The following is a 23,793-nucleotide window of genomic DNA, read 5'->3' as shown; positions in this document are numbered from 1 at the left end:
AGAAAAACAGAGAGAGAGAGAGAGTTGTATCAGGTGTAATCGCAGAGAGAGAGAGAAAGAGAGAGTTGTGAGGCGGTGCTCTGAAGAGGGAAGGATGGGAAGAGATTAGTACTGCACTCTGTGGGCTCATCTGTGAAAGGATGCTCGGCAAACAACAAGCACACTCCACCTCAAGAGAACTCAAACAATATGCAAGTGCAAATTAAGGAATATATAAACCAATCTGGAAAACGAGATGGATGTTTTCTGACCTGAACTATGGGCACGAACAACTTTTGAGCGAAGTGAGACTTAAGAAGTGACATTCTGGCGAGAATTTCTGGTAGGCATTGCGTACGACTTAACCAATGAAAATTAAATGCTTTTTTAATACAAATAATAGCTGCTGATTTTTTAATCTTGGTCATCCTTTGCCCCGATACCGTCCAGGATAAATCAGATGCCCATCTGTGTATTGTAAGACATGACAGATGTAAAACGACCTCACTGGATTTAAGAGATTTGTGTATCCGTGGTTCTCCAGCTGTGTCGCCGCTGTAATCTGTACCATTTTGCAACGATAAGAATGACCTCAGCATTTTACGTGGTTTTGATCTCACTCTTGGTTCATTTCTCGGGGGCCAGTTGTCCTCATGGCTGCCTGTGCACAGCTGACATCCTGAACTGTGGCTCTGTGGGTCTGGACAGATTTCCGAGTCCACTACCATTCACAACGTCTGTCTTGGACCTCAGTCATAACAGAATGACATGGCTAGCAGCAGGCACCTTTTACGGGCTCCCACGGCTGCACACTTTGCATATGTCCCATAACCGCATCTCTATGCTCAGCCCAGGAGCTTTCCATAACATCAGCAGTCTGCAGTACCTGGATCTCTCCTCTAACAAACTGCAGGTGGTGGGGAAGTACCACTTCCAGGACCTGATGGCGTTGGAGGTGTTGTTGCTGTATAACAACCGCATTACCCGTGTGGAGAGCAACACATTTATGGGTCTCAGCAATTTGAGGAAGGTTTATCTCAGCTTCAACCAGCTGACTGACTTTCCCTTTTTCACCGTGCGCAAACATATCCACCCCAACCTGGTTACTCTGGATCTGTCCTCCAACCGCTTGTTTCGTTTGCCTATGGATGACATTGTGTTGTTGCCAGTAGCGGTCCAAAGAGGCTTGTTCTTGCACAACAACAGCCTCGAATGTGATTGTTCCGTGTATCGCTTGTTTTGGCATTGGGACCAAAAGGGATATGGGGCAGTTGAAGAATATAAGGAGGACTATAGGTGTTTAATGTACCGTGATCCTCCTGTTTCAATCACATTCCTCCGCAGCTCTTATTTCTTTGAGAACTGTACGGTGGGAAAGATGATATCTCTTATTTCTCCAAAGGCTGATAAAGTTGTGCACAAGGGAGAACAAGTGAAACTAGACTGTACTGGAACTTTGAATGGAGAAGAGCTGTCCTACAGTTGGACCATCCCTCACCAAGAGTCGATCAGTCGGCTGGTCCAAAATGGAACCCTCCGTCTTAATCAAGATGGAAGCCTGGATATACTCGCAGCCCAGCCCACAGATTCAGGAGTTTACCAATGTACCGCCGTGGATAACACCAAGATGATCAATGAAACAAGAGAGGTGAATTTAACCGTGCTATCCCAGCGCTCCATTGACGAGCCGTTCCACACCGGCTACACCACTTTGTTGGGCTGCGTCGTGACCCTAGTGCTGATACTGATGTACTTGTATTTAACGCCATGTCGCTGTGATTGCTGTAGACCCCCTCCTCCCTCACCAGAAGACCCCTCGTTCAGGGAAGACCCTCTCACGTCTATCTTTACAGCTCCCGCAAATGCAGAACGGCACAAGGCAAAGTCTCAGCCGGACAGGCACGTAGTGTTCCTCGAGCCACTCCTGGCAGGGAAAAATGGCCACCCAAAAGCTGCGTTTGTTGTCGAACATCCCACAATTGAATGGGACATGGAGAACTACACCATTGTTGACAGAAATGAGTCAGAGTAGCAGATCATTGACTTTAAAATCAACATCTTCCAGGATTCTCATAAGCTTGTTGGAATTGAGGGCAGCTTCATAAATGAATCTGTCATAATTCCAGAAATAAATTGTTTTGATCCTGAAATGACTCGCCTCACAGTATTTGGTCAGTTTAAAGAGATTTCTATGTGCAGTCATGGTGGTTGGTGGTGTATGACTGTACTGAGAGTAATGCATTGACAAGCAACAAGGCCAAAATGATTACATTATTATATCAAAATTTTGCAACATTTTATTACAGTTCACTTTGTAACTAACATTTAAATTAAATGACTGAATATTTCATCAATTTAACAAGTGAAGATTAAAAGAAATAGAAGTTTTGCCAAGATTGTCATGACAACAGCAAAGTTTATGTTGGCTCTAATGCAGCATTTTATCTGAACAAAACAAAAGCTATAGAGCTGCAGATCAGAGCTGCTTTAACTTGGCAATATACACACATTGTATACAGAGTACACAAGAATGAACCATCAATTTCTCTTGTGGTGTTTCAGGTGGCTGTGGATATTGACTCAAAAGCTAAGTTGAAAATGTATTTTGTACTCTCGGTCGGAAAAAAAATGTACATTTGAGAAGATAAGGTGACGACAACCTCTTAATTTGCAAGGGTGTTTTTGAAGGTATTTACATGGTCCATGCACACACACTCGCACAATGGGTGATGACAAATATGATATTAAATGCAGAGAATGGTCTAATGAAAGAAACACCAGTCTGTCTTGAGCGAAATCCTTAACAGAATTCCTTCCAGATCAGTTTAAGACTGAGGCTTAATCTTTTCAAATGCATTCTTACCATTGGATACATCTAATCCCTTATGATAAAGATACAACGTAAAGTTGTAGTGTAGTGATGTCTGTTTTTGTGTGATATTATTCACCACAAAATGTAACATTAAGCTGCTATTTCAGTACCGGAGAAGTGAATAAATGTATATCATCATACAAAAGCTGTCATTGGGGCTGTACGCTTTTACACTTTTAAAAGTACACTTTTGCACCTAAAGAGTACACATTTGTACCTCAAAGATACATATTGCTACCAAATGTATATATATTTGTACAACATATGCAAAAAAATGTCTTCTGCTCACACCGTTTAGATCCAAGGTAAATAAATAAATCCACGGTTGAGGAATAAAAAGATTGAAAACACAGAAAAGTAAAAGCAATGAAGTGATGTCTGTTTTTGTGCGATATTATTCATCTCAACATTTTGCATTAAGCAAATTGCTATTTCATTACCGGAGTGTGCTATGGAAGAGATTAAACACCCCTGCCACAATTTTCCCTCCCACACCATGCACACAATATGCAAACTAAAGGCAAAATATGAAAATGAAAAAATCAGCAAGGCAAAGGTACAGAGTTAATCCACGCAGCCCGTTTCCAGATGTAATCAGATTTATCTGCAGCAACCCACTTTCACATAATACATGTGTCTCCTGGTTGCTCTTGACTGTTGTGCAGTTTATAAAGCCCTGTAGCAAACAATTGCACAACATTTAGGAATTGTTTAACCTACATAAAACCTATATTGGTTGAAACTATGTATTAGCACCTATTGTATTATTGCTCCTGTATGACATATCGCTTATTGCTCCCTGAACTCTCTGTAAGTTTTGGATAAAAATGGTCTGCTAAATGACTAAATGTAAATGTAATGTCATGTACATTAAATCACAAGGGACAAAACATTTTTAATATATTTGTTTAAAATGTCTATAGCTATGCAAGGTATTGTTGCATTGTTTTAATTGTTCAATATTACACTACAAGTACATTCATAATTATTGAAAAAATATTTTTTAAATTGTTATTTTCTTGTGATATTCGTTGATTTTCTTGTCTGGTAATATGCTCCTGTTTTTATTTTTAAATAATATTTGTAAATATTAATAATTGCAGAATTGTAGAAGAAAATATCATATTTGTAAATATTGTAGAAGTGTTTTCTTTATTCTTTTCTGGTACTACTGTAATAAAATATATTAAATACTATTTTCATTACATATATTAAATTTATGGACAATCATATATAATTATGGTCACCAATTATGGTTTGGATGTAAAATCACACCCTGAATGGACAAAAATGCCTTTTAAAGATCTGTCCACTGTAGTGGATATAATCGTGGGTTAGGGAATACCAAATTAAGGAATAGTAATAATCTGACTATCTGTTTTGTATCAATTTGCTTTATGTAGTTATTAACAAGTCTCAACAAATCTCTTTGCAAAATGGAAGAAAGAAACAGTTGAACAATCAGTACAAGCAGTATTCGTTATATAACCATGACTGCCCCAGAACGGCCTTCCCTCAGTTTCATGTGTAATACCAGCATTGTTTTCAGAGATGACTATATCAAATGAGAGATAGCATGACCGAATGTCAGGTTTTAGCGGATTACTCTTTGGATAAAATCTAGGTACTCCAACATTTTTTCAGCCTTTTATTAATCTCTTAAACTTTCTTTTCCCTCTGCAGTGAGTGAAGCACTACTGCAGAGCCGGTTGGTCTTATTTTTGCTTTTACCTCTTAATGAGGAAAACGAAGAACAGAGTGGAGATCAAAATGAAGAGTAAATGTGCAAAATCTGTGTAGTAATGTCTAAAATATTTAGGTCAAAATGAACTATAGTGAAATACAACAGTGTTAACATAACTGTTAGAATATCTGTGAGTGTGTTTAAAATCAGTGTATGCAATAAAATCCTATTCAAGATTTATATGAATAAATCTATGCAGAGTATGACAGTGATGCCTACATATTACAAATGTTGTCCTAAATGCTTATCTTAAAGGGATACTCGACCCAAAAATGAAAACTCTGTCATGAATTATCCCTTCCACCAAAGTTGTTCAAAACCTATATAAATGTCTTTGTTCTGTTGAACACAAAGATATTTGGAAAAATGTGAGCAACTGAGATTTCTGGGACATCATTGACTATCATAGGAAAAATAAAAATGTAGTCAAAGGTGTTAGCTTTCCTAAATTTTTCAAAATATTTGATTTTGTGTTGAACAGAACACATAAATATAGAATCATTTTTCCTACTATAGTAGTCATTGATGTCCCAGAAATGTCAGTTGCTAACATTTTCCCAAATATCAGAACAAAGGAGATCCATATATGCCTAATAATCTTCAAAAATTAAACATCTTTTCCCCAACCTATTTTACAAAATGACATGAGCAGAAAATATATTACTCATTGTTTTCAGACACAGCTGTTTATCTGGTCAATAACATCATGTCAAAAGGCCTGAGGTTGTATTTTCTACAGAACTTTAGCCAACCATATTCATGCTTGGGCAAAATCAGTCAATTGTGAAATAAAGATGCATAATCCTGACTTATTTATATATTTAAACATTGTAAAGTGTGTCGCATTTGACAAGATACATAAACCGTTTAGAAAATTGCAGTAGCATCACACCAGTTAAATCAAAAAGATGACGCCCTCTGCTGGCCGGCTGTAAAACCGTGAGTTCAAACCTTGCCAGTGATCACATTAAAAACAACTTTGGCATTGATTCACCTCACTGGAAAAGAAAATCTGTAACAAGATTTTTTACATAGCATCATAAATACCTATGTACATATACAAAGAGTTCACACATTCTCAACTGTTTGTTAATACTGAACACAATATCACAATGTTTGATACAACCTTGTTTTAATAGAACATCTGTACAACCAAGAATGTAAAAAAAACCATAACAGCTAAAATGAAGAATGACTCGACTTTTCCCTTTAAAAAAATATCGTCTGCAATTTTCTCCTTGTTCACAAATCGTTTTGAAAATCCCAACAAAAACTATTGACAAAAATGAAACATTGAAAGGCAATTACATTTCTTGGCAATATAAATATAGTGGTATGAACAAGGTTTCTCAAACATCTCATTTTAGGAAGAGCATTACTGGAAACAGTGAATCTCTGGCCACTGTCTGAGTCACAAATCTTATTTATACAAAACCAGATACCTGTTTATTTTTTCAGATCATGACATTTTGATTTGATGTGCTCTAACAGTTAAATATGTACATTCTTAATGCCAGTAGTCTATAGGGGAGCCTGTGACGTTCCCAATGGCATTTAGTTGTAGGTGTAGTCTGAATAGTAGTCCGGGTGGCCACCCCCTCCCCTCCCAGGAGGATATCCCCAGTTACAACCTCCTCTGATGTGACCCCGACCTGGTCTTGATCTCATGGGCATGGGTGGTGGTGGTAATCCTCTACCCCTGAAACCACCGCGCATCATATCAATGGGTCCGGGAAAGCCCCCTCTGTGGCCGTACATGTTGTTGTGGTGTGAGCTCAGTCTAGCCGACCCACCCCGGCACAGAGCCCCCAGGGTAGCTCCAGGGATGGGCAGGAGTCCTCTGCCAGCTGTGCCGCCCCGGGTGGGAGGGGGCTGACTGCCTCCATGACTCTCTGAGAAAGAGTTCACCGGAGTTCTGCTGGCTTGGCTGCACGACATCAAACTAACTGGCGCAGCAATACCTGGTGCACTACTACCTGGCGCACCACTACTTGGCGCATTACTACCTGGCGCAGCACCTATCTCTCCATCTCCATCCTGCTGTACAGGACCTCCTGTGGAGGTGGCTGGAGCAGGTGTGCTTTCTTCTTGACTACTGGAAGTTCCGGTCTCACCTGCTCCCACCCAAGATCCATCTGTAGCCCCTGTGGCTTTGGTTTGGGTGGAAGGGGGAGCACAGAATCTTCCCAGACTCTGTCCTGCTGTAAAACTGTGCTGAGACTCCGGTGCGGGCCCCCAGTTATAAAGAGGAGGAATGGGAGGAACAGGAGTGAGAGCCGGAAAGTGAGTACCATCTGCGTAGGATGGAAAAGAAGGTTGGAGAGAGGAACAGGAGGAAGAAGCTTCTACACCTATCTTTGCATCCCGAGAACCCGGTTGACTGGCACTGCTTGCTGTTGGCGCCCCAGCTGCCACACTGTCAGAAACAGGCAGGGGTGGTGCGGGAATCTGTATTGAGGAAGCTGATTCTGGAACAGGTGGCACCTCCACTGAGCTGACAGGGACCTGATGGAAGGAGGGGAAATGGGGTGGGGGAATGGTGATGGGCAGGGTGGAGGTGTGTGGAGGAGCAGTTGGACCATAGTCTCCTTTGGAGGCCGCCCTGACTGGGGATGAATACGCAGAGGACATGTGGTACGCAGGAGACCCGGAGTAAGGGCTCCACTGTGCCGAATTGGGACACAGGTAGCTCTGATGGGGGTTTACCCCAAAATTGGCCAGGGAGTCCTTCACCTCAGGCCCAGGATTAGCCTCCTGATTGGCGGCTTTATACTGAGCGATGGCAGATTTGAGAGCTGTGTAATCAGCCGGGTACGAGCTCTGGGTGGGAAAGGCAGGTGGATTTGGAACTGTAAGGGGATTCATAATGGGGTCCGAAGCAGGCTGATCAGGGAGAGGAGGGCGGAAGCCGTCAGTCTGAGGCGGAGGGGGCAGAGGTGCCGTCGGCTCTTCAGGGGGATTTTCGGTCTGAATGGAAGTCTCAGAGATAACCAGCATGTCATCTTCAGAGTCGATGGACATGTCCTCTTCATCCACAACCGCATCAGGCTCCACTGCACAATGAAAGAGAAGACCGCATATAACCATAAAACTTTTAAAAAATCATTTCTGAAAAGGAATGCAAATTTCTGCAAATGACTGTACCTGGATCAGGTAGAGTAGGCTCATCTGGAACACTGAGCAAACTCTGGAAGTTGTTCATGATGTCATTCATACCCGCAACAATGACTCCACTGCCGGAGAACTGCGAGAAAGAGTCGTCACGCTTTTCTGTATAAAAACATGAACGCGGGATCGTCACGCAACAATATTACATCATGAAAAGTAAGACACATCATTAATACCTTTAAACTTTACAACCCATGATATTGGTTGTGTCTACCTGTCAGGAAGATGATGTGTCTGAGCTGTGTGTGTTGAGCTTGCAACTTCACCAAACACTCCAAATCAGGAGCCTGCCTAGATGGAGTGTCACATTCATGGTAAGGCAGGAACTCCACCAGGTGTTTCTTCTGGTAGGCTGTCAGCAGATTTAACAAATCCAGGGCCTCAGTGTTTAACCTGTGAGAGGACAGTAAGATGTTTGTGGACTATAGGTTTGTCAGGATTGTCTAAACAGTCTAGAATCTTTGTGTCTAACCTGCTGAGCTCCTTAAGCTTCTTCTGAGTCTTACAGTGCACCTTCCACTTCCAGGGTGAGCCCTGATTCTCCAGAAACTGTAGAAATGCCTGGAGCTTTTCTGAAAGCACAATACAAATGTGAGTCTCTAAAGAAGAGATTTTGGTATTATGCGCACACAGCTAAAGATACAACAACAAGATACATAACATGGCAATAGAAGGTAATTTAAAAGTGCAAGCCATTTTGTTTTCACCTCTTACCTAGAGTTATATTGTCAGGGTTTAGAATGAGCTCATCTGTCACAATGAGACCTCCTGACACAAAAAGCTCATTGTAGGTACGATTTTTCACATCATCCAGGCTGTCAACTCCGGCAAAGTAAACTGTGGACAGCTTCTTCAGAGACACCAGCGCTGGGATCTAAATGGAGTACAGAAGGGAGAATTTATTCCACTGAATGCTTTCTATTAGCATCTCTAGCCATTTTTAGAACAACATTTAGGAAAAGTATTGCGTTGTTCTATTATTAGTTTCTAAGGTCATGTACCTTATGTACATGAGTTGCGATATCCTCATTCTGAATAATGATCATGAACTTTTGTTGACTTTTCATCTCCAGGTAAGTCTGTGGGTTGCAATCAATGTTGCCAAGACTTTGCAAATACTCCTGCAAAAAAAGAGAGGAATTACTATTTTATCATAAAGGCCAGTAAACACAAATGGACGCATTTATAGTGCAATAAAAGTCACACCTTGATCTCGGAACAGAGTTCACTCTCCACATCTCCTCTCTGAATGAAAAACCTCACTGCATTCTTCTGCATGATCTCCACCAGCGTGCACAACATATCCGGTTGGATTTGCTCCATGATGTTGCTGCTCAGAGCGCTCGAGGTTCCCACAGGTGCAGTGTCTGACGGCATCTCTGGAACTGAAGGTGCTGGAGGCTGACCGGCACTTGCTGTTGATGGTGAGCACAAAGAACTTTCCAAAACACTGGTATTCTTGGGTTCAGTCGATTTTCCTGCTGAAACTAAATGGGCCTCTTTGACCGTGCCGAGACGAGGCTTATCTGAAGCTGGAGGTTGCTTAGGGGTAGGTGCAGGAGCTTGAGGCTTGCTCAACGAAGCCTGAGATTTAGGCACTGGAGATGATGTTTTAGTGTGAAAAGGAGCAAGCGGCGATGGTAGGATGGGTGGGGCAGGAGCCGGCATGGCAGAAGGGGGCGGGGCAGGAGCCGGCATGGCAGAAGGGGGTGGGGCAGGAGCCGGCATGGCAGAAGGGGGCGGGGCAGATGGTAAGGGGGTGGGTAGTGTAGCAGTAACGGCTGGTGTTGTGATGGCCACAGGTTCTGAAGACATGTTGGGAGATCTAATCAAGCAGCTCATCTTCTCACAGAGACTGCTGACGTAGCCGTGTACAGGCAGTGAGGAGACGTATTTCGAAACGAAAGGAGAGAAGGCCGAGCTTGACCAGATGGCGTGCTCCTCAAGTCGAGGCAGAGGAGGAGGGGGGATGTACATTAAATGCTGTGCCTCCATCAGTTCTTGGATGCCTGTGCAGAAGTTCTGGAACTCACTGTCGACGATGGTGTCCACTGTTCTCCCCAAAGTCTGGACTTGCTTCTGTACTCCACTCACACAAGCCACACTTACTTCCGCTAAAGAAAAATAAAGAAAGTTTTGATTTACTTACAATTTAGATTTTACCAACTGATTTCAAAATGGGTGAACCTCACAAAATCTTGATTTCAAGATGTCAAAATGATATTGTTAAAACGCAACAACCTTCCTTTTTATTCATTAAATCAAGGTATGATGTGTTTAAAAGCATTAATTTAAAAACTTTTACAGACAGGTTAAAACAATTTTGAACACTTTTTTACATAAATAGGCCTTAAAAATCATTACCGTCCGTAACCATTTAAAAACTGTCAATCCCATAGCATGTTTTGCTAAAAAAAGAGAACCCATAATACCTAAGCAAGTTTCAATAATTATACTTCATTAGATATTAATGAATTATATATTATAGAAAACTATACATGTACCCCTTTTTAAATGTGGGAAACTACCTGTGTCAGGAATGAAATCAAAATGGTCGTGTACACAGAATGAAAGAGAGAATATTACATTTTAAACTAGTAAAATATAAAGTAAACAGTTAACCTGGTAGCCATTTGAGATATTTATAGATGTTTTATTCAAACAAACTTAATGTAAATGTTTTGGTGTGTGTAAATGGTCCTTTAAGAATGTTACGGAGGATGAGAATGTCATTTTTATTATACATAAATATTCCTTTTTCTTGTCATTTGAGAACATCTACTAGAACATCTAATTATTTTTTCAGAATATTTTAATTTGACTCCGTTTAAATTACAATATATGTTACACAAAGACATTTAATTTGTGACTAAATCACAACGTGTTACGTAAATGATAAATTCAGCTGAAAAGGCAATACAATTTAAAAAAAATTCATTTTTATGTTAAAATTATGCTTTGTGCAAGGACGAGAACACAATTATTTTTATTATGATCATTTTAGTGTTACCGAATTGTTTTATAATTAAAATATTTACTGCCATGATGTAGTGGTTTAGTGAGAAGGACCCAAATAAAGATATTTCCTTTTCTACAACAAGTGCAACAAGTTTATTACAAGCTAAATTAGATAAGACTTCGAAGGACTGTGCAGTAAGCCTGTAGATACCAGTGCTAGATGTTCTCCACAGATTGTGGCTCTGATTCAAGGTCTCTGCCGGACAGGACGGCTTCTGCTCCATACTAGAGGAAGGACTGTGCACATCCATGCTGCTCCTGCTTCCAGTCATCTGTTCCTACACACAACATTCCATAGGTCAACTAAAACATCAACAATCAAGATGAGCTTACTGTAGGTGAATCATGATACATAACCTCGATGATATAACAAGAAAAGTCCAAACCTCTGAATAATCCTGGTTAACCTGCTCTTCATCTGAACGCCTGGCACGCAGATCAAGATCACTGCAGGCGGCCAGGTCGGCGGGGTCGAGACTCTGATCCATGCTGTTTGGGTCCATGTTGCTAGCATTGTTAGCATGCTGGGCCATCTTCTTGAGCGTACCGAGGAAGAGTTTGAGCAGCGTGTGTGTGTCCCGAAGACTGGTGGTCGGGGACTCACGCAGGTCCGTGTCACACAGTGCCAAGCTGTCCACAGCCACTGACAGAAAGAAAAAGCGTGGATTTCACAGACTTGGTCACAAATATCACACAAACTCCATCCTGTACCCTCCTCCTCACGTCATGACACACTCACCTCTTCCTGGCTCCCCGTTCAGCAAACTGGTCCTCAGGTACTTGTTAACGCCTCCAGGACCTTCCCTTTCCAGCCTTCTCTTTAGGCTGGCGGCATCCCACTCCTCTTCTCTCTCAGGCCCACTCCCTTCTTCCTTCACTAACGTCCTCTTATGAAGATGTATCAACTTAAGCAATTTCTCCATCTTGTCTTTGTCATACTCTCCCTGTGTTCTCTGAGCTCCACCGTTGGACTGAGAGACTCCAGGCGTACTGCTGCTTGCCGCTTGTCTGTCTGACCCTCCCCAATCTGACACGGGGCTGTACTCTTCAGCACCTGCTGGTGGAGACCCCATCACAGGTCTACTGTCTACTACCAGCGCTTCCACCGATAGTTGAAACTGTGCCGGCCCCTTTATGTAAGAACTTAGTGTTAGGTCCATGTTCTTAGGACGAGGCGCTGGGTGTAGATTGGTCCGGTCATCCAAAGTGTGCCGGTACTCCACCACATGAAAGGGTCGTATGGCACCTTGTTCCTGCTGCCTCAGGTAGTCCAGTGCCTGACGTTTCAGCCCCGCAGAAAGGTCTTTGGGAGGACTGGCACGTAGCTTGAAGAGGCCGTGGTGCAGGGCAGGTACAAAGTTATCGAGTTGATGGGTGATTGGGTCTTTAGGCTCTAATGAAACCAGAGGGTCTCCATTTACTTCAGAGTTCTTCGAAACTTGAAAAGCAAAAAAAGATAGATAGGTCAGTGATGGATGCAAATACAAACAAAACAACTAGAGGACAACAATGAAGGGGATCACTCACTTAACCTGGAGATGTTTCGTTGTTCTTGAAAGATATAAAGCGCATGTAAGCCCTTGTCATTTCTGCCTCGCCTCTCTTCAAAACAGAATGAAACAAGCCTTAATATTCCATCTTATGATCCACACTGTTAATGCTATTGATCTTTGCAAGATGTAGAGTGTAAACCTACCGCTGGAAGTTTGCAAGTGAGAGGACGAGAGGAGAAAGAGAAATCCTTTGTCTATCAACGGCTTCACCAGTACCTACAGTGCAAAGAGTTTAATTATAGCGTAACTATAAAATCTATTAATAACAAGTATAAAAGCACCCACACACATAACAGCTTACTGACACAGATTTTTACCATCAGACTTTAAAAAACGTACAGAGGTAGGCAGGGACCTCACTCGCTTGACTGAAAGCCAGCTTGTAAAATTAATTCAATCAAAGGTGTATTAAAGTGGGTTGTGAATGATCTCACTATTCGGTCTTTCTCAAGCCGCTGCACCAATCCGGAGAGACTGTTTTCCTGTTTACTTTTTCCTATGACTTCATACAGACTGCAGTACATCCCACACTTCAACACTGAAACACAACACGATTTAAGCGTTTGGATAACTTGATACCCGGACACAATAACAAGCAGTTCGTTGACTATATGTTTTCATTGTAAATAAAAAATTAAATAAACTTCTTGTCTCTGGAATAACATTGTGTCTGGTTAGGACAACATTTTTTGCATTTGTCTTACCCTCGCGCGATCCAGTGTACGTGTCCCACGATAACAGAACAGACGGGATCTTTCGCTTTACTTGATCCAGATGCATTGCCACATTGACATCAAGCTTGTCCGGCCTGAAAATTGCAAAATATAGAAAAACTTAAAACCATTGCAAATATCTTAGAAGACCAAACTGTGACGGGGTCATAAGAGTGACTCACAGTTTAAGGGGCAGAAGAGGGAGACTCGTGGACCGGATGTACACTTGATAGAGCTCTTCTCCCTTATTCACAAGTGAGCCACTCCAAACTGTATATCTCCTCCGGACTAAACATCAAACGCAAAAGAAAGAGTTTGAGGGTTTACTCATATCTAGTTCATGTGTCTAGGATATGAACATGTAACCATACATGAATGTGTATAATATAATCACAATTATTAGATAGAGAACAAATCTTACCTCTTGGGGCTTCATACACAGTGCTGTTTAATCTACTAAAATACAAAAGGAAAACTCTTTAAATTCACATAAAACTAAGCTTGTCAAAGTTTGTGATAAATTGTGATTACTTATTACGTTTAACACCATTAATGTTTATTTTAATGAACTGAAATCAACTTGACTTTATAACTGCTTCATTCTGGTCCGTGTGTTTTTAATTGTCAAAGCTGTTATTCATTGAAATGCAAAAATGTTAATATTGCAAGCACATGATCAATGTTTCATTTCATACCTGTGTGCAGCCGTGACCGACTCTTTGCCTTTATATTGAAAAGACACAACCGCATATGGTAACACATGCCGGGGCCTTGACCGTAACTCCTCAAATGCAAATTCATACAAGTATTGCTGAAATAAAATACAGAAGACATGTGAGGTCATCTGTCCAGTTAATATTTTTTAAATGACACTGAAAAAAAACTTGCGAATGACTAACCTGAGTGTGTTCAAAGGCCCTATAGGACAACAATGAAGTCACTTTGCTGGCATTCTTGTACACATGGCAGTCATATTTAGGATTGGGCTCAAGATTACTTTTGGGCATATTCTCAAATATTGTCTTCACTTTACCCTGCAGAGTGTAAATGGGCACATCTTAGTAAACTAAAGCATGGACTTCTGTAAAGCTATTTTGAAACAAAAGTATAGTGCAAATACATAAAACTGACTGTACATGTACCTTCATGACTTTAAATAGTATTATGTCTCCAGTAGCACCCACTTCAAATGGATTCATTTGTAACAAATCTGAGTATTTTGAGAGGTAAATCCCTATAAACCGAAAAAGCAGAAGTTATCTTAGAGTGTTACTTGAGAAAACATTGAGCCACAAAATGTCTTGGAATGATCCCAAGGCTCTTTTGGAAACCACCATCCTATGTATGCTATGATGAAATATTTGCAAAAACAATCATATTTAACCTGAATAATAATTAAAGAAGTCTCGGAAGGCAAGGATGAATGTGTGTGGTAAGTTAAGGTTCATCAACTTTTATTTACAAATACAGACCCTTGCCAACTTAACTACTTTAAACCAAACACAAGTGACCAGAGTAATACAAAACCTACCAGGACTCAATGCAAACAGATATAAACAGATAGGCTCATCTTTTATTGGAAGCAATGTCCCGGAGACAGTGCATTTACCTTTGCCAGGGTTTCCTAGATTGCTGATCCGTGAATGTCCCACAGACAGACCCTTTTCACAGATCCAGTGAACCTGGAAAAGAGAACCAGATATAACTTCGTTCAACAGTTTTTAAAAAGGCTCCGACAGTCAACCTGTAGCCCAACTGGTAAAGCATTGATAGCAATGCCAAGGAAATGCATAAATTAATCAAGTATTTAGGACCTAGAATGCCTTTAGCCAAAGCGACTTAGTGTATTTAAGGTATATATTTGTTTAAGGTGTACCAGTAACCAATTTGTTGATAGCACATTTGATCCACAAGAACAAATTACAAACAAATTGCAAGCATTTTCGACATTGTTTCGCAGTTTTAGTTTGAATTGTGGTGAACTGTGTTGCAGTTGTGGTGCTTTTAAAGAGTTGGCAATAGACGGATCATTCCAGGCCCTGTAGATGTAATTCAATGCTTGATCGTCTCACCTTATTTTTCTCTGGCAGCAGAAAAGCATAAGATTCGGTGAGTTCTGCCTCTGTCCTTCCATTCTGCTTCAACTCCCTTTTCTTTTCGATGAACTACACACAAAAACATGACATGGTTTACGTTATACAATCATACATATATTAAAAATGCATTATTGCGCATAACTGATGCTAATTCATGTCAAATGAAGTGTATTCAATGCTCACCTCTTTCTCCAAGAGCTCATTGTGAATGAGAGAAGCTTTGGTGTAGGTGAAAGTCCCACGAGAGGAGGAATCCAGATAGAACGTGGAGAGAAGCTTCACAACCTCTTCAAACTCTCTTGAATCTGGAGACAAGTGCTGGAGAAGACCTGGAGGACAAAACACACCGAGACACAGCTACTTAGATTATAGTAAAAAAACAAAGTAAAATAAATACAAGCTTTATAGTGACTTTTGGCACAAAGGTAGCTGACAATTACAATAACTTTACTTTAAAAAAATCGCACGTCACACTATTAGACTATTCAAAGTGAATCATCAGTCAAGACCGAAAGATGATTAAAATGCTGAAAAAGGAAGTAATAACCATCACATAAAATATTACACACACACGTCTGGTTTACTATCTCCGTGGGGACAGTCCATAGGCATAATGGTTTTTATACTGTACAAACTGTATATTTAATCCCCTACCCCTAAACCTAAAGATCATAGAAAACTTTTTGCATTTTTAGATTATTAAAAAATATTGTTCCGTATAATTTATAAGCTTTTTTGACTTCAATTTTGGCCCCCACGGTGACACGAGTCCCCATGTGTTGGTGTGCATTCAGGTTTAAGTCCCCACCGGGATATAAAACATGTCCACACACACACACACGTGACTAAAAAAGACAACTTAATTGGAATGCATAGTAAACACAACAACAACAACACAAAGTTATACAAATAATGGTTTTACCATAGTAACCACAAATTTACTGTGGTGTCACATATAACTATAGTTCAACCATAGTTTTTGTCATAACGGTAATAAATAAAAAACTTACACTTTTACTTAAAAAAAAAAAAGGTTAATTTTCCAGAAAGCAGCACAAAAACATTGTTGAACCTTGACCCTCCCCTGTTCAAAAGTTCGTTGAGAATGTGTTACACAAACTACAACAGAAACATATTTTTTAACATCCAAAATACGAAATCCACAAGTACTTCCACGAGCAACAGCAAAAGTACAAACCGTCACGCATTATGTTACGACAACCCGCACCCCCTCCCTCACCCTGCACCTGTTTCTTTTACATTCAACCCAACTGTATTCATCTGTTGACAAGTAAATAATTTACATATTATAAATGTATTTATTTTCGGCTATATTGGCAACAGTACGGGAATAAGACTTAAGTGTAATTTGTAGTCCGTCCAAACGTGGTGCATAAAGACGGAAATGTGGTGGGAAAGTGTATCACACTGGTGCCATTCATAAGCTCTACAGATGAGGGGGTCAGAAATGTGACGTGTGGTTTGGGTACACTTTACGCTCAGGGAGGTGTGGTGGCCAGTACGTTAGCCAGGCTAGCAACCGCACGCAAAGGCAATGCAATGACACCGGCCTCCGTGAAGTATAGATCCCTGGAACATAAAATGCACGCGAGGAAGGACTCGAGTGGGCGCGTGAAACAAATCAGATCCTCACGTGCATGCATTAGAGGCTCTAAATTATCTGCAGCGGGGCGCAATCAAAAATCCATATTTCCGACTAACATAACTCTCAGCGAGCAATCACGTGGTACAATATATACATCCTCTATTCATATATCAATACATGTCTATAAATTCGTGCTTATGAACTAAAGAATGCCGTTTCAGCGCGCATGCCCGAAGGCCGGGTTATTAAACACAAATTGTCCATTTTAGGAATGGCATTAGTAGTAGCAAGCAGATACACAACCTTTCCGAGCCTTGATCTTCCGCGGAATCTGAAAATTCTTCCTTGGCAGCTCGTCAATCGACTTCGGTAACGTCGAAGGAGAACTGCTGTTGTTTTTTAGGTCCGACACGCTGGCCCTCCGCCGCTCAGAAGCATCTTGTTCAGACATTTGCTCGTCTTCGCATCCAGCTTGATCGCCATTTTGCTTGGATGTGGCCGTGCTAGAGGCTGACAACAATTGTTTCTTGCTATCGCAATCCTCCGAGGTTAGGCCGTCGGCCTGGGCGCTATCCTTGTCGGTTTTTCTCTCCTGGCTTGAATTGCAGGCCATGTTTGGACCAGCGATCACCTCGTCGGCTGGCGATGAAGTTGGTTTCAGTGCCGCTTCATGGAGTAATTCTCCTTCTCAACCAGCCTCCGCCATTATGCCTGTGACGTATGCCTTCCCCACCACTGCAAAACTCTGGCGTCACTGTGTTTACATTCGCGCGCGCCATCGCCCCCCAACGGCACTACTGTGCACTGCATTGCGTCTGGACGTCATTAGCTTTGATCAGTGTCCTCTGACAGAAGAAACTCCAATTTTCACATTTTATAAATGACATTAAAGTGTACATTTGCTTTAAGCGTATTCCAAGTAAATATTTTATTATTTGTCACCTTTAAAAAAACAAGACGCTGCTCAGACTGTTTGGCGAATAAAACACCGCGAGAGCATTGATGTAATATGGCGAGGTTTGCAAACATCTCCAGGTAAATTGGACTTTTGCTTATTTTTAGGAGAGGTATAATTGAAACAAACAAGAATATTCTAGCTTTGGGCAGTGTCAGTTTCACATATTTCATGAAAATCATGTGGCTGTGGCATGATATTCAACCATGAACTACTTTTTGTACTTACAATAAAGACATTCGGCAAAAGTTTGTCACATAGCCAATAAACTTTCAATAGTGACCTTCGAATGCCGAGACACCTGTCTATTTCCGACATTTGATTAGACTTTTTTTGTTTTTTCCACGTTTTTCTAATCCCCGAATTGTAAACTTTTGCAAGCCACTGTGTCTAAACATAATAATCAAAATCATCTATCAAACAAGAATGAATGTGGTACAACACATGTTTGGTCTTATTTAAACAAATACAGAAATAAAAACAAAATTAAATTAAATATCCATGAAGTAAATTTATATGAGCAGCTACTTATGTACAGTAGCTGTACTTATCCAGCAGTTTTTATTCTTGTTCTGTAATACTTCCTCTACTGTAAATATCGTACTCTTTGAAGCGGATGTAGTCTTTGAGACTAGCAGGTAAAGGCAGGAAACTGATAAAAACTGGAGCCCTTAGACGCAAGCGGCCCAAACATTCACGGATCTTCAGTCTGCTGAGGTGCTTTAGTCTTCTAGGATTTTCTGAAGAGAGCAGAGAACACTGATTTAACAAAAACACTTGTTCTTGTAGCTCAGCGCCAGTGTCTGAATATGATCTCTAAGATGAGACAGACAGACTTACCTTGTATTTTACATATTTCAGCCCACTGTGGTTGTTCAACAAGGACACTTTTCAGTTTGGAGCAGAGAGTCACATGATCGACGTAATCCATCATAATTCTCACCACTTGGGCTGAGATGTGCCTGAGCCAGTACACTGTGATCACCTCACAAAACTATCAAATCAAAGTTCATTTTTATCATCAGAGCTGCATTTGTATGGCACATAAATGAAAAACTATACTTCATAACTAGTCTTACCACTACGTCTTTTATGACAGAGGTGCTCCAGCCCTCGTAGTCCACAGGCACGTGTGAGGCCTGTCCATACGGACAGTCAAAGCATCGCTGCACATCATAGCTGTTATTAAGCAGCATGCGCAGCATCACCTCATCCTTCAGTGCATACTGCAGGGCAGAAGGGAAATGGGTGGTGTTGACACGGGAGTAGTAATTTACGTTGGCGCCGTAGCGTAGCAGAGTGTTTATGAGCTCGTAGTTTCCCAGCCGCATGGCCACCTGCAGGCAGTTAACAGGGTCCTGATTGGCCATGGCCCCAGCCTCCAGGAGCAGCCGTGCGGACTGGACGTCATTATTGGACACGGCAAAAAACATTGCAGACCTGCGTTCATCATCGTAGTTCCTGCGTACTCTAGGGTGCAACATGAAGTTAGGGTCAAACCCAGAGCTCAGGAGCAGCTCCAGGCACTGAGGGTGACCACCCGCAGCAGCGGAGTGTAACGGGCTCATGCCACTTTCCCTGATCACTTCCTTTTTAGTCACTGGGATCAGTTGCTCCAGCGCTCTATGAAGAACACAAAGACTTGTGGTTGCATCAAGAGCAAACGCTGCATCAAAGGCATCAGAGGTGGGGTACTTACAGCAGGTGCCCGCGGTAGGCCACGCGGTGGATGGGGAGATGACCCGTGTGGTTGGGCACGTTGGGGTCGGCTCCATATTCCAGTAGCAGTGAAATGATGTCAGGGTTTCCGGAGGCCGCCGCATCAAACAAAACCGAGGCTGAATTCGAAGAGTGGGGCTTGGACCACACACTGGCCCCTAGAAAATAGGTTAAAATTATATATAATCATATACAGTATAGTGGGGTCCAAAGGTCTGAGAGCACAATGTGCAATTTGAAATCAAATTAAAGTCAGGCTGAACGTTTAAATCTACGTATAACAACATAATAATTCATGTTTAACCCTTGTGTGGTGTTGGGGTCTGAGGGACCTATTTTTTATGTTCTTAATGTTTATATTACATTGACATTTATATTTATTAATAATTTAAAAACCCACACTGTAGAAAATCCTGTAAAAAACATTTTTTACTTAAATTGTATGTTTTTCTTCTAAATGTTCAGTTTTTTTCTGTAGTTTGACGTTTTTTTTCTGTATTTCACTGTAAACAATCCCATAAAAACAGAAGATTTCTGCCACCTGTGGCGCCAGAAAAATACTGTAAAATAACAGTAACGTAAAACGACGTGTCTTTCGTGTAAAATTGCAGTCTTTTAAGTCTGTTTTTAACCGTATTTCAAAATTGTGAAAAATCTGTAAAAAACAGTAAAATTCTGTAAAATTACATTTTTTTAAAGATTTTTTTCTTGCAGAGGTAAATTACAAATATTATCCACACTGTCAGAAAAAAGATGCATACAGATATTTTTCTTTTTTCTAACAGTGAATCTTTGACAGTGAATCTGTAAAATCCCTAAATTCTATTTGTATGCGTCTTATTTGCTGTTTTCTACAAATCATCCTTCATAACTTAAAGAACATTCTGTGATTATATAACTTTGATATCTTTAAAGGGGTCATATGACACGGCTAAAATGAATATTATCGGTTGTTTTAGATGTAATGCAATGTGTATACACAATTTAAGGTTAAAACGCTGTATTTTCCACATACCGTGCATGTTTGTATCTCCTCTTTGCCCCGCCTCTCTGAAAAGCGAGGTGTGCTATAATTGGCCAGTTAACCAGTGCGTAGTGATTGATCGAATATTGAAATCGTGTGACGGAAATGTAACGCCTCTTACAATATTTGAAACATCAGGTTCCAAAGCAATTGTACTGACAGGTATGCCCACACCTTACTTGCATATACATTTGGGCGGTCTTAGTCAACTCATACCACGAACTGACGTAGATTTGTGGGGGTGTGGTTACACGAGGCGTTTCAGGCAGGTCTGGGTGAGCATTCGCTTATATATAGAATGCATCTTTGTACCGACACTTTAATTTTTGCAATTTTACCTGTCTAATACATGCATGGGCAACTTATAACACACCAAAGACACAGAAAAACACGTATTCGCGCCATGTGACCCCTTTAATATAGACAGAGGGCATGACAAAGATCAGAGGTTCGGAAGCCAACTTATTTTGTATTTCTTGTGCAAAATAAAAAAAAGTAGAATCATTAATTTCAGTATAATGCTGAAGATGATAAGATGCGGAATTTCTATCCACAAGCACACGTGTAAAAATCACCTTTCTGAAGTAGAACCTCTACAACGTTAAAATGTCCAGCTTGTGCAGCAAGTCCTAAAGGAGTATGTTCACATGCGTCAATCTCATTTGGATCAGCTCCAGATTGTAGAAGCAGGTATGCAAAGTGATCCAAGCCAAGCACAGATGCTTCATGCAGAGCAGTTCTCTGAAGTCTTCCTATTTGGTCCACTTTGGCATTGTAGCGTAACAGGAGAAGAGCCAGGTCATACTGGTCATTCTTTATGGCTGTTTGCAAAATAACACAAATCAAAATAAGAATGCCACTTTTTGTCTTTAAGAAAATGAGTCTCTTGCAGTTTTAAAGTCCCTGTGAACCGGAAGTTATGATCGTTTTTACTTCTGTATTCTGACACATTTCCGAGTGAAAATGAATTTCAAAGGAGAAAATTAGTGGGCGTGGCTTGCGTTTTTCACGGCAAATTTATTGGATGTGTAAAAACAGCTGTTGCATTGATTTTGAAATGAAACGGACAGCAGACTGACAGTTGAAGGGGAGGAGTTAACGGATGCTCTGGCCAAGCCGTCTAATTTACGTCATTTGAGATGGAGTCATTTCAGGGCGGAAGTGCATTTTCAGATTTTAACTGAAGATTATGAGGGCACATGAATTTTAAAAGGAAAATGACCCACATTGATAAGCTATTTACTATAAACGCTGCACTATTTCATGAAACATTTAGAATTGTCATTTTTAATTTCACTGGGACTTTAAACTTAAGTGGAGGAATCCATGCTTGCTAAGCAAACTGTACGCTCAAAATAGCCCTTTGTTCCACACCTGCAATCAATGCAGAATCACCATCCTCATTTTTGCAGTCAGGGTCACAGCCGTTCTGCAGCAGGAATGTGCCGTTGTCTCTGTGACCGTGGACCACGGAGAGAAACAATGGAGTCTCCCCTCTCAGAGTCCGGCATTGGCCTGAACCCTGAGGAGATGCTGAACATTGAATTGCAATTAAACTTCATTGTCTTCGGTTTAATGCGGTAAATAGAACACAAGACATTTCCTGGACCTGCATAAGTGATCTCCAGAACGCTCCTCTTTGGTTGTACCGCAGCCTCGTGTAAAGGAATCCAGCCCCTGCTGTCTGCATTGGACAGAGCCTCTTTACACTGCACCAGGATCTTCAGAGCATCCTCATTACCTGGTGAAAATGAGTATTTATTCTCTTGATCGCTTATGTAAGATCAGGGATTGTACTGCAGAGAGGATTTCTTACCAGCTTGTATAGCTGTGAATATTTCCTCGTGGTCTACGCACTCTAATAGATCACTAATGGAGGTCAGAACAAAGTGTGTGATCATGATTACCCGCAAATAAACCTGAAATCAGTGCACAAAATGGGTTCAGTTGTACCTGGCGGTTGAATCAGCATGCTTGCTGTACTCCAACAGACTTTGTTCAATCATGTATTGAGTAGCCTCGTCTTCATCCCAGTCATCCTCTGCATTATACACCTCCTCCATGTTTCTGGAACACACTCTTATTTGATAACCAAAACAGCAGACACAAAAGCAAATGGTTTTCTAGAAGTAGTGTATTGTGAGGACAGAGTCGTGTCTTTACAATATGTGATTTTAGTTTATTATTATATATTTTTTCTAAATAAAATCTCCATTTATATTTTGTAGTGAAGGATTTTCCAGTTATTGTATAGACTGGTCTTATGAAAACACATTGCACGCTTGTTTGGCTAATGGAATTATTATTATTAAAGGGATAGTTCACCCAAAATTATTTTAAGAAGTATGTTGGTAACCAAATAACACTGGACCCCATTGACTTCCATTGTATAGACACAAAACCACTAGAGACATTTCTCTAAATATCTTCTTTTGTGTACCACAGAAGAAAGAGTCACATACATGTTTTAAAAGTGAATAAATGATGACAGAATTTTTATTTTGGGGTGAACTATCCCTTTTAGGTTCCTAATAATGTGCTTTCCTTTACACGCATGCCACAGGTTATTTGCATTAGCCATGTGTTAAAGCTGAAAATATATGCTCTAGTTTCTATCGTGCTGGTTTGGATTACAAGAAAAGTTGCAATAAAATCCATGTGGGCCGATCCAATGGATTGCTCAGGTTAATAGTAAAAGAAAAGCCAAAACATCACAGTATAATTCATAAAAACTATGGGAATGCAATGAAATCAAAAGGTCTTTCAATGACTACGGAAGTCTTTAACACATGCAACCCTTCATCTCATGCACAATTCCAGAGCTCTAGGAAACACACTATCTAGGAATTGATTTAGATAGGCTATGCTTAAATTCAAAGACAAATGCACTACCTTGAGGCAACAGGGTTTTCGTGGCGGTTGTACGGTGTTTTTAAATGCTTTACTCTCTCACAACTATTTTTATCCTTACAGTTAAAAATATACACTCACAGGGCCCGGCCAGCCAACCAACACCTGGCTTTGACCCACAACATGTCACTCCGTCCGGCAATATTACCCAACCAGACAGCTGACATGGGAATTAATGATCTTCCCATTCCATGGTCCTAGAAAAAAAACATGCAATGGGCCAATTTTTTGCAGTCTACAGTGGTTATTTGATATATTATATATATATTGATATGAAAAACACCTGTGACTTCAGAGAAACAGGAAGCTGTGCATTGATTAAAGAAAAGCTTTCCCACCTGAGACACACATTATAGCTTAAGTGTGTGATGTTTTCCACGGTAATGGGTTTTCTACTATGCAGCACTTAATATGCTTAGAAAACTATTAGGAAGTC

General features: G+C 40.7%; 3 protein-coding genes across 3 annotated transcripts; 1 reads left to right on the top strand and 2 right to left on the bottom strand.

Moving 5' to 3' along the window:
• Positions 1–133: 133 nt before the first annotated feature.
• On the top strand, positions 134–3,823 carry LOC130545192 (amphoterin-induced protein 3). Its single transcript, XM_057319571.1, has 2 exons — positions 134–322; positions 430–3,823. Exon 2 carries the CDS (start codon positions 566–568, stop codon positions 2,009–2,011), a length of 1,446 nt encoding a protein of 481 aa, XP_057175554.1. The 5' UTR covers positions 134–322; positions 430–565; the 3' UTR covers positions 2,012–3,823.
• Positions 3,824–5,710: 1,887 nt separating this feature from the next.
• tasorb (transcription activation suppressor b) lies at positions 5,711–17,487 on the bottom strand. Its single transcript, XM_057319460.1, has 23 exons — positions 17,053–17,487; positions 15,327–15,472; positions 15,120–15,212; positions 14,657–14,729; positions 14,190–14,281; positions 13,947–14,081; positions 13,743–13,858; positions 13,469–13,503; positions 13,230–13,335; positions 13,039–13,142; positions 12,769–12,872; positions 12,478–12,550; positions 12,309–12,383; positions 11,521–12,219; positions 11,168–11,424; positions 10,933–11,059; positions 8,970–9,877; positions 8,765–8,884; positions 8,478–8,637; positions 8,236–8,335; positions 7,978–8,156; positions 7,740–7,865; positions 5,711–7,648 (listed from the first exon to the last, which is right to left on the bottom strand). The coding sequence occupies exons 1-23, from the start codon at positions 17,360–17,362 to the stop codon at positions 6,150–6,152; spliced, it is 5,637 nt and encodes a 1,878-aa protein (XP_057175443.1). The 5' UTR covers positions 17,363–17,487; the 3' UTR covers positions 5,711–6,149.
• Positions 17,488–17,688: 201 nt separating this feature from the next.
• Positions 17,689–23,378, bottom strand: asb14b (ankyrin repeat and SOCS box containing 14b). The gene is made up of 10 exons (XM_057363375.1): positions 23,340–23,378; positions 22,401–22,526; positions 22,264–22,316; positions 22,057–22,188; positions 21,822–21,980; positions 21,023–21,268; positions 19,404–19,581; positions 18,784–19,327; positions 18,545–18,698; positions 17,689–18,444 (listed from the first exon to the last, which is right to left on the bottom strand). Exons 2-10 carry the CDS (start codon positions 22,508–22,510, stop codon positions 18,266–18,268), a joined length of 1,755 nt encoding a protein of 584 aa, XP_057219358.1. The 5' UTR covers positions 22,511–22,526; positions 23,340–23,378; the 3' UTR covers positions 17,689–18,265.
• Between the last annotated feature and the right edge of the window lie 415 nt (positions 23,379–23,793).

The sequence above is a fragment of the Triplophysa rosa genome, linkage group LG21, assembly GCF_024868665.1.
Source record: "Triplophysa rosa linkage group LG21, Trosa_1v2, whole genome shotgun sequence".
Lineage (NCBI taxonomy): Eukaryota > Metazoa > Chordata > Actinopteri > Cypriniformes > Nemacheilidae > Triplophysa > Triplophysa rosa.
Note: the sequence above shows the minus strand (reverse complement) of the source record. Positions and strands in the feature narration are given on the sequence as shown.

What these genes read in the sequence shown, in the direction of transcription:
- asb14b (XM_057363375.1), bottom strand. Translation starts at nt 22,510, where the DNA reads ATGGAGGAGGTGTATAATGCAGAGGATGACTGGGATGAAGACGAGGCT. An exon ending in CATGCTGATTCAACCGCCAG is followed by an intron (nt 22,317 to 22,400) that starts GTACAACTGAAC and finishes GACCTCCATTAG; the next exon opens with TGATCTATTAGAGTGCGTAG. An exon ending in AGAGGTTCTACTTCAGAAAG is followed by an intron (nt 19,582 to 21,022) that starts GTGATTTTTACA and finishes CCTATTTTCTAG; the next exon opens with GGGCCAGTGTGTGGTCCAAG.
- tasorb (XM_057319460.1), bottom strand. Translation starts at nt 17,362, where the DNA reads ATGGCCTGCAATTCAAGCCAGGAGAGAAAAACCGACAAGGATAGCGCC. An exon ending in CCCTGACAATATAACTCTAG is followed by an intron (nt 8,336 to 8,477) that starts GTAAGAGGTGAA and finishes TTGTGCTTTCAG; the next exon opens with AAAAGCTCCAGGCATTTCTA. An exon ending in AAGCTTAAGGAGCTCAGCAG is followed by an intron (nt 8,157 to 8,235) that starts GTTAGACACAAA and finishes GTCCTCTCACAG; the next exon opens with GTTAAACACTGAGGCCCTGG.
- LOC130545192 (XM_057319571.1), top strand. Translation starts at nt 566, where the DNA reads ATGACCTCAGCATTTTACGTGGTTTTGATCTCACTCTTGGTTCATTTC.